Raw genomic sequence first — 18,176 nt, forward strand, 5'->3', positions numbered from 1 at the left:
CTAAATCCACCTTCGGGAACCATATTGCATTATTAGGCAGATTACTGCTACCAGTATGAGCCAAAATCCAACATGGCCTTTACCCAGAACCAATCTTTAAACAGAAACTTCTAAATCCACCTTCAGGAACCATATTGCGTTATTAGGCAGATTACTGCTGCCAGTCTAAGTCAAAATACAACCAAATGTTCTCTTCCAGGACCAAGTTTTAAAAGAAACAAGCACTTTAAAACCTAACCTTCGGAAGACCATAGTTGCAGTTATTAGGCAGAATACTGCTACCAGTATGCGCCAAAATCCTACATGGCCTCTAATAGACCAGTATCTTTGAAAAGAAACTTCCAAACCCACCTTCGGGGACCATATTGCATTATTAGGCAGAATACTGCTGCCAGTCCAAGTCAAAATCCAACATGGCCTCTACCAGATCAGTGTGTTTAAACAGAAACTTCTTAAACCTCCTTCGAGAACCGCATCGCATTACTAAGCAGATTGCTGGACTGATAGGAAAAGCATCAGACAAAAACGAATAAGAGACTCTGAGAGGTTCAATAGCTCGATCTGCTCTTCAGACCTGCTCTCTCGGGATTTAACTCGCCGAGACGAGTAGGACGCAGTCAAAGGAAGCTAATGGCAAAGGCCTCGAGTAGATAAAAGTAGAGTTTGTTGTGCCAGGGACCTTAGTAATTCAAAGTGGGCTTTTGAAGTCACGTTCACAGAGGTTTTCACTTTTATTGGACTCTTATTTCGCACGGCTTCAAAACACCCTTCGACCGGGAAATATTACGAATAAAGAAACGAGATAAATTATTATTATTATTGTTATTATTATTATTATTATTATTATTATTATTATTATTATTATTATTATTATTATTATTATCATCATCATCCCGAAGATGAACCCTATTCATATGGAATAAGCCTACCATTTTGGCCATTGACTTGAAATTCAAACATCCAATGAAAATTATTATGGTGCTCATTACAAAATAGTAACAGGAGGCAATGGGAAGTATAGAAAGAAGAGATACCACTTACTAAAGAAGAAAAAATTATATGAAAAAATTAATTGATAAAAATGTAAGTAAATTATCAAAATATAAGAATTGTATCATTAAAAGCACGTGATAAGTAGGTTTAATCTTCTGTAGCAAATAAGTTGGGACTAAAATGCAAATGGTTAGATTTTATTTACTCAAATGTCGTCAAAATTGGAGAAACACTTATATTTCGTACATTTCTGTGTTTATAGACGCCAATATGGAAATGACTCAACTAATGAATTATAAATACAAAATTGTCGACGTAAAAATGATATACATATCTCCTCCTAAAGAAATTTCTTAGACTCTAAATCATCATAGCTTTCTCATTTTTATATACTTGAAACCCCGTTAAAAATTCAGTTACATCACCAATCATCATCCAAACAGACAGAATGCAACAGCGCACAAAGAATGCCTCACTGAAGCAATCATTTGTTTCTCTTGTTCAAATAACGATATTCGCTCCACTGCCATGGGTTAATAGTCTAAGCTCTCATACAGCTATGCAATATTCAGTGCCTTTTTTTATCATTTCTGTATGATTAAACTTCCTGGAAGCCAAGAGATTTAAAGGTTGTCGTACAACAGCAAACATTTACTGGCTCAGGTTTTCTGGAAATTTTAGGGATTAGACACCTCACGTTTTCTAGTAACTTTAGGGATTGAGGCAGCGTCGTAAAGCCAACATTTCTGGCAACTTTAGGGATTAGAAACGGCATTGTAACAGCTCACATTTTCTGGAACGTTTAGGGATAAGGTGCAATTATAGGTATTAGAGACTGCATTGCAAAAGCCACATTTCCTAGCAACTTTAGGGATTAGAGGCAGCATTGCAACAGTCACATTTTCTGGCAACTTTAGGGATTAGAGGCAGCGTTGCAAAAGTCACATTTTCTGGGAACTTTAGGGATTAGAGGCAGCTTTGCAAAAGTCATATTTTCTGGGAACTTTAGGGATTAGAGGCAGCGTTGCAAAAGTCACATTTTCTGGGAACTTTAGGGATTAGAGGCAGCGTTACAAAAGTCACATTTTCTGGGAACTTTAGGGATTAGAGGCAGTGTTGCAAAAAAGTCACAATTTCTGGGAAACTTTTAGGGATAGAGGCAGCGTGCAAAGTCAACATTTTCTGGAACTTTAGGGATTAGAGGCAGCGTTGCAAAAGTCACATTTTCTGGCAACTTTAGGGATTAGAGGCAGCGTTGCAAAAGTCACATTTTCTGGGAACTTTAGGGATTAGAGGCAGCGTTGCAAAAGTCACATTTTCTGGGAACTTTAGGGATTAGAGGCAGCGTTGCAAAAGTCACATTTTCTTGGAACTTTAGGGATTAGAGGCAGCGTTACAAAAGTCACATTTTCTGGGAACTTTAGGGATTAGAGGCAGCGTTGCAAAAGTCACATTTTCTGGGAACTTCAGGGATTAGAGGCAGCGTTGCAAAAGTCACATTTTCTTGGAATTTTAGGGATTAGAGGCAGCGTTACAAAAGTCAAATTTTCTTGCAACTTTAGGGATTAGAGGCAGTGTTGCAAAAGTCACATTTTCTGGCAACTTTAAGGATTAGAGGCAGTGTTGCAAAAGTCCCATTTATGGCAACTTTAAGGATTAGAGGCAGTGTTGCAAAAGTCACATTTTCTGGCAACTTTAGGGATTAGAAGCAATGTTGCAAAAGTCACATTTTCTGGCAACTTTAGGGATTAGAAGCAGTGTTGCAAAAGTCACATTTTTGGCAACTTTAGGGATTAGAAGCAGTGTTGCAAAAGTCCCATTTTCTGGCAACTTTAGGGATCAAAGGTAGTGTTGCAAATATCCCATATTCTGGCAACTTTAGGGATTAAAGGTAGCATTGCAAATGTCCCATTTTCTGGCAACTTTAGGGATTAGAGGCAGTGTCGCAAAAGTCCCATTTTCTGGCAACTTTAGGGATTAGAGGCAGCGTTGCAAAAGTCACATTTTCTGGCAACTTTAGGGATTTGAGGCAGTGTTGCAAAAGTCACATTTATAGCAACTTTAGGGATTAGAGGCAGTATTGCAAAAGTCACATTTATGGCAACTTTAGGGATTGAGGCCAGTGTTACAAAAGTCACAATTTATTTGTGCATTTATGGCAACTTTAGGGATTGAGGCAGTGTCGGCAGGGTACAGTTTATGGCAACTTTAATTTAGGGATTAGAAGCATTTTTGTGCAGAAGTCATTTTCAATGGCAATGGCAACTTAGGGATTAGAGAAGTTTTCAAAAGTAATGTTGGCAACTTTAGGGATAGAAGCATTTTGCAGACATTCCCCTTTTGCTGGCAACTTTAGGGATTAGAAAGCAGTGTGCAAAATGTCACATTTTTTTGGCAAACCTTTATGGGATTAGAAAGGCAACCTTTGCAAAAGGGTCACATTTTATGGCAACTTTAGGGATTAGAGGCAGTGTTGCAAAAGTCACATTTATGGCAACTTTAGGGATTAGAGGCAGTGTTGCAAAAGTCACATTTTTGGCAACTTTAGGGATTAGAAGCAGTGTTGCAAAAGTCACATTTTCTGGCAACTTTAGGGATTATAGGCAGTGTTGCAAGAGTCCCATTTTCTGGCAACTTTAGGGATTAGAGGCAGTGTTGCAAAAGTCACATTTTCTGGCAACTTTAGGGATTAGAGGCAGTGTTGCAAAAGTCCCATTTTCTGGCAACTTTAGGGATTAGAGGCAGTGTTGCAAAAGTCACCTTTTTGGCCACTTTAGGGATTGGAAGCAGTATTGCAAAAGTCACATTTTCTGGCAACTTTAGGGATTAGAGGCAGGCAGTGTGCAAAGTCATTTTTTCCCTTTTGGCCACTTTAGGGATTGGAAGCAGTATTGCAAAAGTCACATTTTCTGGCAACTTTAGGGATTAGAGGCAGTGTTGCAAAAGTCCCATTTTCTGGCAACTTTAGGGATTAGAGGCAGTGTTGCAAAAGTCACATTTTTGGCAACTTTAGGGATTAGAGGCAGTGTTACAAAAGTCCCATTTTCTGGCAACTTTAGGGATTAGAAGCAGTGTTGCAAAAGTCCCATTTTCTGGCAACTTTAGGGATTAGAGGCAGTGTTGCAAAAGTCACATTTTTGGCCACTTTAGGGATTAGGGGCAGTGTTGCAAAAGTCACATTGTCTGGCAACTTTAGGGATTAAAGGCAGTGGTGCAAAAATCACATTTTCTGGCAACTTTAGGGATTAAAGGTAGCAATTGTTAAATGTCCGGATTTCTGGCAACTTTAGGGATAGATTGGCAGTGTTGCAAAAGTCCCAATTTTCTGGCAACTTTAGGGATTAAAGGTAGCATTGCAAATGTCCCATTTTCTGGCAACTTTAGGGATTAGAGGCAGTGTTGCAAAAGTCCCATTTTCTGGCAACTTTAGGGATTAAAGGTAGCATTGCAAATGTCCCATTTTCTGGCAACTTTAGGGATTAGAGGCAGTGTCGCAAAAGTCACTTTTTCTGGCAACTTTAGGGATTAGAGGCAGCGTTGCAAAAGTCTCATTTTCTGGCAACTTTAGGGATTAGAGGCAGTGTTAACAAGAAGTCCCATTTCTGGCAACTTTTAGGGATGAAGCAGGTTGCAAAAGAAAACTTCCCATTTTCTGGCAACTTTAGGGATTAGAGGCAGTGTTTTTTGGCAAATCCACATTTGGCCACTTTAGGGATTAGGGGCAGTGTTGCAAAAGTCACATTGTCTGGCAACTTTAAGGACTAAAGGCAGTGTTGCAAAAGTCACATTTTCTGGCAACTTTAGGGATTAAAGGTAGCATTGTAAATGTCCCATTTTCTGGCAACTTTAGGGATTAGAGGCAGTGTTGCAAAAGTCCCATTTATGGCAACTTTAGGTATTAAAGGTAGCATTGCAAATGTCCCATTTTCTGGCAACTTTAGGGATTAGAGGCAGTGTTGCAAAAGTCCCATTTTCTGGCAACTTTAGGGATCAAAGGCAGTGTTGCAAATGTCCCATTTTCTGGCAACTTTAGGGATTAAAGGTAGCATTGCAAATGTCCCATTTTCTGGCAACTTTAGGGATTAGAGGCAGTGTCGCAAAAGTCCCATTTTCTGGCAACTTTAGGGATTAGAGGCAGTGTTGCAAAAGTCCCATTTTCTGGCAACTTTAGGGATTAAAGACAGTGTTGCAAAAGTTCCATTTTCTGGCAACTTTAGGGATTAGAGGCAGTGTTGCAAAAGTCCCATTTTCTGGCAACTTTAGGGATTAGAGGCAGTGTTGCAAAAGTCACATTTTTGGCCACTTTAGGGATTAGAGGCAGTGTTACAAAAGTCCCATTTTCTGGCAACTTTTGGGATTAGAAGCAGTGTTGCAAAAGTCCCATTTTCTGGCAACTTTAGGGATTAGAGGCAGTGTTGCAAAAGTCACATTTTTGGCCACTTTAGGGATTAGGGGCAGTGTTGCAAAAGTCACATTTTCTGGCAACTTTAGGGATCAAAGGTAGTGTTGCAAAAGTCCCATTTTCAGGCAACTTTAGGGATTAAAGGTAGCATTGTAAATGTCCCATTTTCTGGCAACTTTAGGGATTAGAGGCAGTGTTGCAAAAGTCACATTTATGGCCACTTTAGGGATTAAAGGTAGCATTGCAAATGTCCCTTTTTCTGGCAACTTTAGGGATTAGAGGCAGTGTTGCAAAAGTTCCATTTTCTGGCAACTTTAGGGATTAGAGGCAGTGTCGCAAAAGTCCCATTTTCTGGCGACTTTAGGGATTAGAGGCAGCGTTGCAAAAGTCTCATTTTCTGGCAACTTTAGGGATTAAAGACAGTGTTGCAAAAGTCACATTTTCTGGCAATATTAGGGATTAGAGGCAGCATTGCAAAAGTTCCATTTTCTGGCAATATTAGGAATTAGAGGCAGCGTTGCAAAAGTCATATTTTCCAACGAGAATTCCAGCAATAGAAAGAATATACTTCATGTTTACTGAGAATATTTTGCGTTTAGCACTTGAAATTTATCATTCTGATTCTTTAGCTACGAATTTGTTTTGATTATTTAATCTCCTCTCAAGCCTTAATAGATTTGACAGGCAAAACACGACCTTACCAACCATGATAACCATTCGTCCGCCCACTTAGTCATCAGCAACCACTGCTTGCTTATCCCAGATCCCAGCGTGGGCGGAGAGCGAAGTTGATCATATGTGGATATAAACAGTCTTTCAACCTTTAAGCCCACAGAGGAAATAAGAGGAAGATGAAAATATAAGCATCGGCAAAAAAAAGAAAAAAAAAAACACACACACACACAGAACGCATAAGAGAATTCCCTTATGTTTCTTTTATGGGTACTCCTTCCTACCTTACGGGAATATTGAATGTTCTGACAGAGAAAAGAATAAAGCCATATTTGCCTCAATATACCAGACTCGAGGGAGATCTGCCTTTCCCTAAAGGGAGATTTTCTCTCCTCTGGAAAAAATGGAGCGCGCAAGTACCTGAAAGGTATCTTTTTTTTTATGATGGTTTTTCTTTGCCCGTCCTTGTTTCTCCTGGCATCTTTATATCCGGGACCCTCCAGGCTCCCTTTTCATCGTCTTAGACACAATCCTGGTGGGTCTAATATCCTTGGAGTTTTGCTCTCCTATGAATGTCCTTTCCTTCTTATGTCCAAGGACCGCGATTTCTCAAAGGAAGCCACCAAAGCTTCTTGATGTGATTTTTACTGAGTTTTTATCTACTTATTTATTCATTTCTTTTACCTTCGTTGGTATAATACTGCATCCTTTGTCTCTTTGGTTTCCAGAGAAATGTAAAAATAGTTCTTTGTTATGATTTTCTGGGGAATTGGAAATTGCAGCCAATACGTAAATCTGGAAGTGGTTCCAGAGAAATTTTACCTAGTGTTTTATCACTATTTTCTTTGGAAATGTAAAGTTACAGTCAAATTTAACCTAATAGTTTATTATTATTATTCGTGATATTTGACCTAGTACTTTATCACTATTTTCTTGGGATATTAAAGTCATAGTCAAAAATGAATCTAGAAGTGGTTCCAAAGAAATTTAACAAAGTATTTATTCACTATTTTCTTAGGAAATTTAAAGTTACAGCCAAATTTAACTTAATAGTCTATTATTATTATTACTTTATCACTACTGTCGTGGGATAATCTAAAGTTACACCCAAATCTAACCTAATGGTTTATTCGTGATATTTAACCTAATACTTTATCACTATATTCTTGGAATATTTAATGTCATAGCCAATAAATAAATCTAGCAGTAGTTTCAGAGAAATTCATCCCAGTACTTGTTGTTGTTTTAGATTAAGCTGGCCTTATGCCAGCACGGGCTCTTGCTCACAGAGCAGCCCGTAGACCCAGTACTTTATTATCATTATATCTTGGAAATATAGAATTACTGCCAGTAGGTAAATTTATCCCAATTTTTTATGCTGTTTTTCTGGGGGTGAATTTAAAGTCATAGCCAGCAGAGAAATGCAACTTTTATTATGGTATTCTGAGAGAGAGTAAGAAATTTAGCCAAATACTTCATTATCATGTTCTGGGGAAATTTTAAGTCATAGGTAGTAAGTATATCTAGAGATGCTCCAGTAAGAGTTTATAACCTAGCGCTTCATCATAAATTTTCTCGAAGAATGTAGTCACCAAGACCGTGACTCAATCTAGAGTTGGTTAGTTAAACAAATGACCAGCTGTTTTCACGTAGGGCAGAACTCTGAATAGAAAACATCTTGGGTAAAAATGGACCCTTCTACTGTAACGGGAAATGAGATTTCTAAGGGAGGCAAAGAGAAGAGGGGAAACTCGAGTGAGGAAGGGGGGGGGAGGAGGGTTTCACCTGAGGGGAAATTCCATATTCAAGGACTACGTGTTTTCTTCCACTTAAAGCAGACTGCCGGGGAAAGTAGGAGAACTTTGAACGTTGATGCGTGCTGACATCTTTGCCGTGTTGTCTAAGCATTCCTCGACAACGCCATGTTAGTTTACAATTTTATTTTATTTTTTTGTTTTTTTGTTTTTTAGATTAGTATTATTTTGAATAGTCTTTTGAATGCAATATCAAATTCTTTGCACATCAATAAGCAAATCTTAGTTCGTCACAGTAAGCAAATAGAAGGCTAAGAGATTTTTCTGTAAAGGAATAAGTTAAGTATTTCTTAGTCTAACCAGACCACTGAGCTGATGAACAGCTCTCCCAGGGCTGACCCGATGGCTTAGATAGTTTTACGCGACTAGGAGCCAATTGGTTACCTAGCAACGGGACCTACAGCTTATTGTGGGATCCGAACCACATTATATCGAGAAATGAATCTCTAATCACCAGAAATAAATTCCTTTTGATTCCACATTGTCAGAGCGGAGAATCGAACTAGCGACTACCGAATCGGTACAAATAAATTCATCTGATTCCACGTTGGCAGAGCGGAGCATCGAACTCGCGACTACCGAATTGGTAGGCGAGCACGTAACCCACTCGGCCAGCGAAGAACTATTGTAAAGGAATAAGCTTCAGGAATTAAGTGGGAGACTCCAGAATCACGCAAACACATTAGACCATAAAATGATCACAATTCTGAGAGGTAAAAGATACCATGATGTACTGTTCAGTGGTTAAGCAGATGCAGTCAAGAATATATACATTTCTGTATTGCGTCTTCATGGTCTATCAAGAGGTTTCCTCCCATAAAAGCAACACCACTTGGGGCTTAGCCATTCAGTAACAGTCCACTCTCATTAGCCCTGGGTAAAGCTGTTATGCAGTTCTGTTGTTCCTTACAAACACAGAGCATTTGCATCCATCTCTCTCTCTCTCTCTCTCTCTCTCTCTCTCTCTCTCTCTCAAAAATTTTCTACATTTTCTTCGTATTCCTGCTCTTCTGTAGACCATGATAGTGTAGCCTCTCTCTCTCTCTCTCTCTCTCTTCTCTTTTTCTCCAAATCTGTCGACACTTTCTTCGTATTCCTGCACTTCTGTAGACCATGTTAGTGAACCCCCTCTTCTCTCTCTCTCTCTCTCTCTCTCTCTCTCTCTCTCTCTCTCTTCCCCAGCTATCAAGGCCCTCGTCAACCTCTGCAACAGCTAATTTAGCTTTCTCACTGATGCGCAATTTGGACACTCCCGCGCGTATCGACTTTCTCTTTGGATCAACATAGGGCCGAATATTGCTCGGAGTTTCTTGGCCATCATCATTACCTCTTCCGAGAAGGTTGTCTTTCCAGGTCTGTCTTTCCAGGTTTTCTTTCCAGGTCTATCTTTCCAGGTTGTCTTACCGGTCTGTCTTTCCAGGTTGTCTTTCCAGGATGTCTTTCCCGGTCTGTCTTTCCAGGTCTGTCTTTCCAGTTGTCTCTTTCCGGTTGTCTTTGTCTTCTTTACCGGTCTTGTCTTTCCAGTCTTTCCAGGTTGTCTTTCCCGGTCTGTCTTTCCAGGTTGTCTTTCCAGGTTGTCTTTCCCGGTCTGTCTTTCCAGGTTGTCTTGGTCTTTCCAGGTCGGTCCTTTCCAGGTTTGGTTCTCTTTCCCGGTCCGTTCTTCCAGGGTCTTCTCCAGGTTGGTCTTTCCCGGATCTTTGGTTCTTTTCTTTAGGTCTTTGTCTTCCAGGCTGGGTTTCCTTTCCCGGTTCTTTGGTCTCTTCCAGGTTGTCTTTCCCGGTCTGTCTTTCTAGGTCTGTCTTTCCAGGTTGTCTTTCCCGGTCTGGTCGTCCAGGTTGTCTTTCCAGGTTGTCTTTCCCGGTCTGTCTTTCCCGGTTGTCTTTCCCGGTATGTCTTTCCAGGTTGTCTTTCCAGGTTGTCTTTCCATGTCTGTCTTTCCAGGTTGTCTTTCCAGGTCTGTTTGTCTGTGTCTCTGCTGGTTTTGCTGTCTTGCTACGAGTCTGTTGGCTCAGTTGATGTTGACCCCCCTTCAAGCGGGGAAATTGTTTACTGTCCTTTTGGGAAGGATTAAATTTGCTGGTCACCTGTTAGAAAAGGTTTTTTTACTGGTCCTTTCTTTGTTCCAATTTCTTGTGAAATTTGCAAAAAGTTTTTTTTGGGGCAGAAATTCCTTGTCCCCCCCTGGTTGGCCTTACACAACATGTTCTGTTCCAGGTCCTGAACTTTGAGACTGGCTTGTTGGGGACCGGATTTTTGATTGTACACTTGTTTAGACAAAAAGATTTTTCCTGGTCGCGGGGGGGGGGCAGATTTGATGTCTTCTATTAGAAGGTTTACTGTCTGTCTTTCTTGTTTATTTCTTGAGAACTTGCATTTTTTTGGCAGAATTACTGCCTATGCACCTGTCTTCTTTGCCTGGCGTGTTTTCATGTCTGTTTGTTTGTGTCTTAGCTGGTTTGCTGTCTCGCGAAGTGTCTGCTGGCTCACTTGTCTTCAGACATATATACTGTCTGTTGGATGGTTTACTGCATGTCTGCTTGTCTGTTTTTAGTGAGATTGCGGCTTTTGGCAAATTTTACTGCTCATGCACCTGCCTGTCTGTCTGGCTGCCTGTTAGCAGATTTACTGATTTTAGCTAATTTATTGTCCGTGCAGCTATCTTGTTAGCAGATTTACTGTCTGTCTGTCTGTATTTCTGATAACAGACTTGCTGCCTGTAAGACTGTTTGTCAGCAGATTTATAGCCTGTCTCACCCTGCCTGTCTGTTAGCAGATTTGTTGTCTGTACCACTTTCTGTTAGCAGATATATTCTCTGTCTTTCTGTTAGCAGATTTGCTGTCTTTTAGCAGAATTATTGTCTGTACATCTGTGTGTTAATATTTACATGGAAACAAGTAGATGAATTTGAAAATGATAATAATAATAATAATAATAATAATAATAATAATAATAATAATAATAATAATAATAATAATAATAATGTGGCGCCGTGGAGGAGTTGGTTAGGTCTTCAATAGACTTAAGTCAAGTTAAGCAACATTGGGGCTGGTCAGTCGTTGGATGGGTGACCCGCTCTCCTCGGCGTTTGATTCCTTGGGAAAGGATCTTTACCATAATTCCTCAGTCTACTCAGCTGTAAATGAGTACCTATCCCTGATGGGGTAGGGTCCAGCTATGGGTTAAATAGCAAAACTCTGCCAATGATGGAAAGAAATGAAGGAATAAACGACAACGACGTAAATGGAACCTCTGGCCAACAGAGGAGCTTCGTCCGGCAAAACCAGGTATTCAACCCAATTGAAGGGGAAGACGGTCAGGTACTTGGAGGTCGTCATCCAGCAACTGATCACCACAACGAAAGTAATCAACAGCCTGAGATTGGAGCTACAGAGGCAAAAAGGAAGAAATGGACAAGAGAAGAAAATAAGGAAAATATGGAGATGCTACATCAGAAGCAACCCGACGGAGAGAGGATAGAAGAAGATGATCAACATCTGGAATGAGAGGAATAACACCCCCCAAACAGAGCAGAGGCTGGCAGACCAAGTAAGGAACATAAAGAAAAAGAACTGGCTCCCCCCAACAGAAAGAGAAGAACTGGAAAGGGAAATGTCACACGACAAGAATTACACGAAGACGAACTGAGAGACGATGCCACAGAAGACGACAGGGAGGAGAAAGTATCAAACAACGACACACGAAGAAACACCGACGAAGTAACAGAGAGGACGGATGGGTAGAAAAGATTTAGACAATGGATGGAGCAGATACAGAGAGAACAAAGATCCCCTCCATGAAAGCCTACAACACCAAGAAATTAAGGGAGAAAACAAGTGAGTCAATGAAATAATGGGCCTAATACACACCACCAGTATCACAGAAACAATAACTTGACATATGCAGGAGCAAGATTAGTAGCAGAACTGATGGGGATTCGAACACAACCACCACCGTCACAACCAACCCAACAGAAACCAAAACAGCAACCTCCTTGGAAAAGGCGCCTGGAAAAGCAAATCATGGTGATGAGATCTGACTTGTTGAGTAAACTGAAAGAGATGGCAGAAAAAAGGACTAAGAAGCAAGAAAACAAGGGAGGAACTCAACGAGAAATACAAAGTACAAGAGAGGGGGGACTAACAACACAATAGAAGATGTAAAACAGAGGCTTAAGGCCAAGCACAAAAGATCCAACGGTAACATGAACAGGAATAAGGGATACCAACAGAACAAAACTATTCGGAACCAACCAGAAAAGACTATACAGCCAACTAAGAGGGGAAGACAACCACCCAGAAATTCCTGAAGCCGAAGACTCTGGGAAAACATATGGAGCCAATCCGGTATCACACAACAAACATGCAACATGGCTCCAGGAAGTCAAGGAAGAAGAAACAGGGAGAATAAAACAAAGATTCACAGACATCACGACAGACACAGTCAGACACCAACTAAAGAAAATGCCAAACTGGAAAACCCCATGAAGTCCATGGATACTGGCTCAAAAACTTCAAGGCCCTACACCCACGAATAGCAGAACAACTCCAGCATTGTATCTCAAATCACCAAGCACCCAAATGGATGACCACAGGAAGAACATCCTTAGTACAAAAAGACAAGAGTAAGGGAAATATAGCAAGTAACTACAGGCCTATCACCTGCCTACCAATAATGTGGAAGTTACTAACAGGTATCATCAGTGAAAGGCTATACAACTACCTAGAGGAGACAAACACCATCCCCTACCAACAGAAAGGCTGCAGAAGGAAGTGTAGGGGCACAAATGAAGAACAGTAGGAGAAGGAAAACCAACCTAAGCATGGCAATGGATAGACTATAAGAAAGCCTTCGACATGATACCCACACACATGGCTAAATAGAATGCCTGAAAATATATGGGGCAGAGAAAAATACCATCAGCTTCCTCAAAAAATACAATGCGGCAACTGGAATACAATACTTACAAGCTCTGGAATAAGACTAGCAGAGGTTAATATCAGGAGAGGGATCTTCCAGGGCGACTCACGTCCCCACTACTCTTCGTAGTAGCCATGATTCCCATGACAAAAGTACTACAGAAGATGGATGCCGGGTACCAACTCAAGAAAAGAGGCAACAAAATCAACCATCTGATGTTCATGGACGACATCACTGTATGGTAAGAGCATCAAGGAAATAGATACCCTAAATCCAGACTGTTAAGGATTGTATCTGGGGACATCAGAATGGAGTTTGGAATAGAAAAAATGCGCCTTAGTCAACATACAAAAAGGCAAAGGTAACGAGAACTGAAGGGATAAAGCTACCAGATGGGAGCAACATCAAACACATAGATGAGACAGGATACAAATACCTGGGAATAATGGAAGGAGGAGATATAAAAAACCACCAAGAGATGAGGACACGATCATTGGAAAGAATATATGCAGATCAAGGCGATACTCAGTCAAACTCAACGCCGGAAAATATGATAAAAAGCCATAAACACATGGGCAGTGCCAGTAATCAGATACAGCGCAGGAATAGTGGAATGGACGAAGGCAGAAACTGCCGCAGCATAGATCAGAAAACCAGGAAACAAATGACAATACACAAAGCACTACACCCAAGAGCAAATACGGACAGACTATACATAACACGAAAGGAAGGAGGAGAGGACTCTAAGTACAGAGGACTGCGTCAACATTGAAAACAGAGCACTGGGGCAATATCTGAAAACCAGTGAAGACGAGTGGCCTAAGAGTGCATGGGAAGAAGGACTAATAAAAGTAGACGAAGACCCAGAAATATACAGAGACAGGAGAAAGACAGAAAGAACAGAGGACTGGCACAACAAACCAATGCACGGACAATACATGAGACAGACTAAAGAACTAGCTAGCGATGACAATTGGCAATGGCTACAGAGGGGAGAGCTAAAGAAGGAAACTGAAGGAATGATAACAGCGGCACAAGATCAGGCCCTAAGAACCAGATATGTTCAAAGTACGATAGACGGAAATAACATCTCTCCCATATGTAGGAAGTGCAATACGAAAAATGAAACCATAAACCACATAGCAAGTGAATGCCCGGCACTTGCACAGAACCAGTACAAAAGAGGCATGATTCAGTGGCAAAAGCCCTCCACTGGAGCCTGTGCAAGAAAACATCAGCTACCTTGCAGTAATAAGTGTACGAGCACCAACCTGAGGGAGTAATAGAAAACGATCAGGCAAAGATCCTCTGGGACTATGGTATCAGAACGGAAAGGGTGATACGTGCAAATAGACCAGACGTGACGTTGATTGACAAAGTCAAGAAGAAAGTATCACTCATTGATGTCGCAATACCATGGGACACCAGAGTTGAGAGAAAGAGAGGGAAAAAATGGATAAGTGATCAAGATCTGAAAATAGAAATAAGAAGGATATGGGATATGCCAGTGGAAATCGTACCCATAATCATAGGAGCACTAGGCACGATCCCAAGATCCCTGAAAAGGAATCTAGAAAAAAAACTAGAGGCTTGAAGTAGCTCCAGGTCTTCATGCAGAAGAGTGTGATCCTAGAAACGGCACACATAGTAAGAAAAGTGATGGACTCCTAAGGAGGCAGGATGCAACCCGGAACCCCACACTATAAATACCACCCAGTCGAATTGGAGGACTGTGATAGAGCCAAAAAAAAAAAAAAATAAATAATAATAATAATAATAATGATTTATTTTATATATCACTATGTTTGAGATTCACCTGAATTTGGGGCCTGAGTATGTCGCATAAAATTATAGACAGTGATTATGTACATTTTTAGAAATTTTTACAAATATTGAATACATTGCTGTCCGTGACCCCTTTCTTGAAAAAGAAAATATTATCCCCTTATCTGTAATTCTGTCACTGATTCTCTCACTGTACAGATGTCATTTTCCAAAAAAAAAGTAAACATTATCTCTTTTATTCCATATAAATTTACAGACGAAAGAATGACCTAAACCATTTTCCACCGCGGGGCTAATCTGCCAACTCTTTTCATTATCACGGACGGAATTATATTTCACACGTTGCAAGAAAGAAAACCTTCTAAAAAGGACTCAATATATCTCTCTTTGTGGCAACGTTCTGTGGCGCAGTTAAACACGCATGTCTGACAATGAAACACAAGCGTATTCCCCTGATTATTTTTCAGTTTCAAAAAAAGGGGATTATATAGTATTATCGCTTCGCTTTGTGTTCTCCAAAGAACTCCACCAAAACAAAGGTGTTGCTTAGTTTATTTTTTAAGTTTTTTTCCCCCTCTCGGGCTGCTCTGCATTGAATGGTATCGCTGCCTGCCTACTGCATCGCATGCAAATCTAATCTGCGTCTTCTCCTTTCATTTTGGGCTTAAATTGGGATGAAATGGGTCTGTAAATGGTGGATGAATATCGAGAATTTCTTATGGTTTCTTTTGAGGAATTTTGGCCTCGTTTTCAGAGTTAATCTTGGTATCTTAGATGTGGTACGGAAGTGATGTTCCTGTGGTGTCAATGATCAACCTACATTCATGAGATTAATGGTAAAGGAATATTGTAATTTTTCTTATTATTATTATTTTATTTATTTTTTTATTTATTTTATTTATTTTTTTTGCTCTATCACAGTCCTCCAATTCGACTGGGTATTTATAGTGTGGGGTTCCGGGTTGCATCCTGCCTCCTTAGGAGTCATCACTTTTCTTACTATGTGCGCCGTTTCTAGGATCACACTCTTCTGCATGAGTCCTGGAGCTACTTCAACCTCTAGTTTTTTCTAGATTCCTTTTCAGGGATCTTGGGATCGTGCCTAGTGTTCCTATGATTATGGGTCAATTTCCACTGGCATATCCCATATCCTTCTTATTTCTATTTTTCAGGTCTTGATACTTATCTATTTTTTTTTTTCCCTTTCTCTTTCTCTCAACTCTGGTGTCCCATGGTATCGCGACATCAATGAGTGATACTTTTCTTCTTGATTTTGTCAATCAACGTCACGTCCTGGTCTATTTGCTCGTATCACCCTACTGTTCTGATATCATAGTCCCAGAGTATCTTTGCCTGATCGTTTTCTATCACGCCTTCAGGTGGTGGGTCTCGTAACACTTATTACTGCAAGGTAGCTGGTGTTTCTTGAACAGGCTCCAGTGGAGGGCATTTGCTACTGAATCATGCCTCTTTTTGTAGTAGTGGTTCTGTGCAAGTGCCGGGGCATTCGCTTGCTATGTGGTTTATGGTTTAATTTTTCGTTTTATTATTATCATTATTTTATTATTATTATTATTATTTGACATCCGTCATTTTCTAGTAATCTTAAATGGAAAAATAAAGTTGGTGGCAGTAAATATGTGTATTGCTGTATAAAGGAAGCTTTCACCATATGACAACATCTTTGAAAGATGGAAGTTATAAAACAGATTCTTCTTTTTCTTCTTCTTCTTCTTTTCTGTGCCAAATACATAGAAAATCAATTGAGTGATTTTCATTTCAGTAATGATCTGCTCCAGTTAACCCCCACCTCCCCCTACGCCTCCATCCACCACCCCTCCTCCTCCTCCTCTCCTCCTCCTCCTCCTCCTCCTCCTCCTCCTCCTCCTCCTCTATATCTTCTTCCCGATAATGGAAGTTTCATCTGGTCTGAAACATAATATTGGACGCAATTCTCAATAAAGAATATAATCTCCTTCCTTCCTTTTGGCTACGGCTTCGAAAAGGGGCTGTTTTTAAAGCCTCCATTCCCACACACCCCTCCCCACACAACCCCCCTCCCCCCCCTTCTTTCTCTCTCAATTTCTTAAGATTTGTCGACATTTTCTCCATATACCTGCTCCTCTATAGACCATATTAGCAAACGCCTCCCACCTCTCTCTCTCTCTCTCTCTCTCTCTCTCTCTCTCATTTATCCAATTTGTATATATATTATCTCTCTCTCTCTCTCTCTCTCTCTCTCTCTCTCTCTCTCTCTCTCTTTTTCTTCTCTCTCTCTCTCTCTCTCCATTCTGAAAGGGCGCATCGCCCCCTCTCTCTAAATAGAAAAGAAGCTTTACTCTGGCCTCACGTATGTATTACAGATATGAATAGAAATGGCCGGCTCTTCCATTCCAGTCCGGAATCACCCAATCGCTCTCTCACTCGGATTCGGAATCTCTGGAATCACCCAACTCTCTCTCTCTCTCTCTCTCTCTCTCTCTCTCTCTCGGATTGGGAATCGCAAATGTTATCAATTCCTCATTTGTAGATTCTCTTTCTCTCTCTCTCTCTCTCTCTCTCTCTCTCTCTCTGATTGGGAATCACAAATATTATCAATTCCTCATTTGTAGATTCTCTCTCTCTCTCTCTCTCTCTCTCTCTCTCTCTCTCTCTCTCTCTCTCTCAGGGATTGGGAATCACAAATGTTATCAACTCCTCATTTGTAGATCTCTCTCTCTCTCTGTCTCGGATTGGGAATTGAAGATTTTATCAATTCCTCATTTGTAGAGAGAGAGAGAGAGAGAGAGAGAGAGAGAGAGAGAGTTTCCTCATGATTCCATTTTTTAATAGCAGTTGTTTATAATTGGCTGCGTTCCGCTCATTTAAGAGAATTTTGGTATGAAAATGATGAAATTATTTGATGATATAATTTTGGCCCTCTCGATTCATTGGGCGTTCATTCTCATTCTGGTTTTATGGATTTCACGATATTGTTGCTAGTATTAGACACGAGACATTAAATCTAATGACGGTGGGAATCCAGAATAATTTTGGAAATGGAAATTATAACAATAAACATTCAGAATTGATCCACACAAACACACAATGGACTCTCTCTCTCTCTCTCTCTCTCTCACACACACACAGTGAGACAGCGCAAGAGTTGAAGGCTCTGATGCACGATGGAAGTACATAACCTGGCGTCGCAGAATCGCAGAAGGTAAGATTGCAGAAGAGGGTCTTGAGGGGACAGTGGGGGAAAGGGGGGAGGTGAAGGGGGAGGGGAATAAAGTGGAGAGGGAAATGAGAGGGAATTCGGAAATAAAAGGGGAAATAAAGGGGAAGTGTGTAAATGAAAGGGAAGTAGAAATAAATTGGGAGAGTGAATATAGGGCATGGGAAATAAAGGGTTAGGGGGGTAATAAAGGGGAAGGGGCAAAAATAAAGGGGAGGTGGGGAAATAAAAGTGAGGGGAAATAAAGGGATAGGGGGAAATAAAGGGGGAGTAGGGGAACAAGGTAGGAGGAGATGTATGTATATATGTGCTTAGAGTAAGGAGGAGGGGTGGAAAATTGAGAAGTCGTCCCACCCATGCCACCCCCTCTCTTTC

General features: G+C 40.6%; 1 protein-coding gene across 1 annotated transcript in view; it reads right to left on the reverse strand.

Annotated features, from left to right (window-relative positions):
- Positions 1-18,176, reverse strand: part of LOC135214190 (misshapen-like kinase 1) — a 61,564-nt gene that overhangs the window by 41,382 nt on the left and 2,006 nt on the right. Inside the window, exon 2 of the mRNA XM_064248259.1 lies at positions 9,286-9,908. Coding sequence (XP_064104329.1) covers positions 9,286-9,908 — 623 coding nt within the window. The remainder of the gene's footprint in view (positions 1-9,285; positions 9,909-18,176) is intronic.

This window comes from Macrobrachium nipponense, chromosome 45 (assembly GCF_015104395.2).
Source record: "Macrobrachium nipponense isolate FS-2020 chromosome 45, ASM1510439v2, whole genome shotgun sequence".
In the NCBI taxonomy this organism is placed as follows: domain Eukaryota; kingdom Metazoa; phylum Arthropoda; class Malacostraca; order Decapoda; family Palaemonidae; genus Macrobrachium; species Macrobrachium nipponense.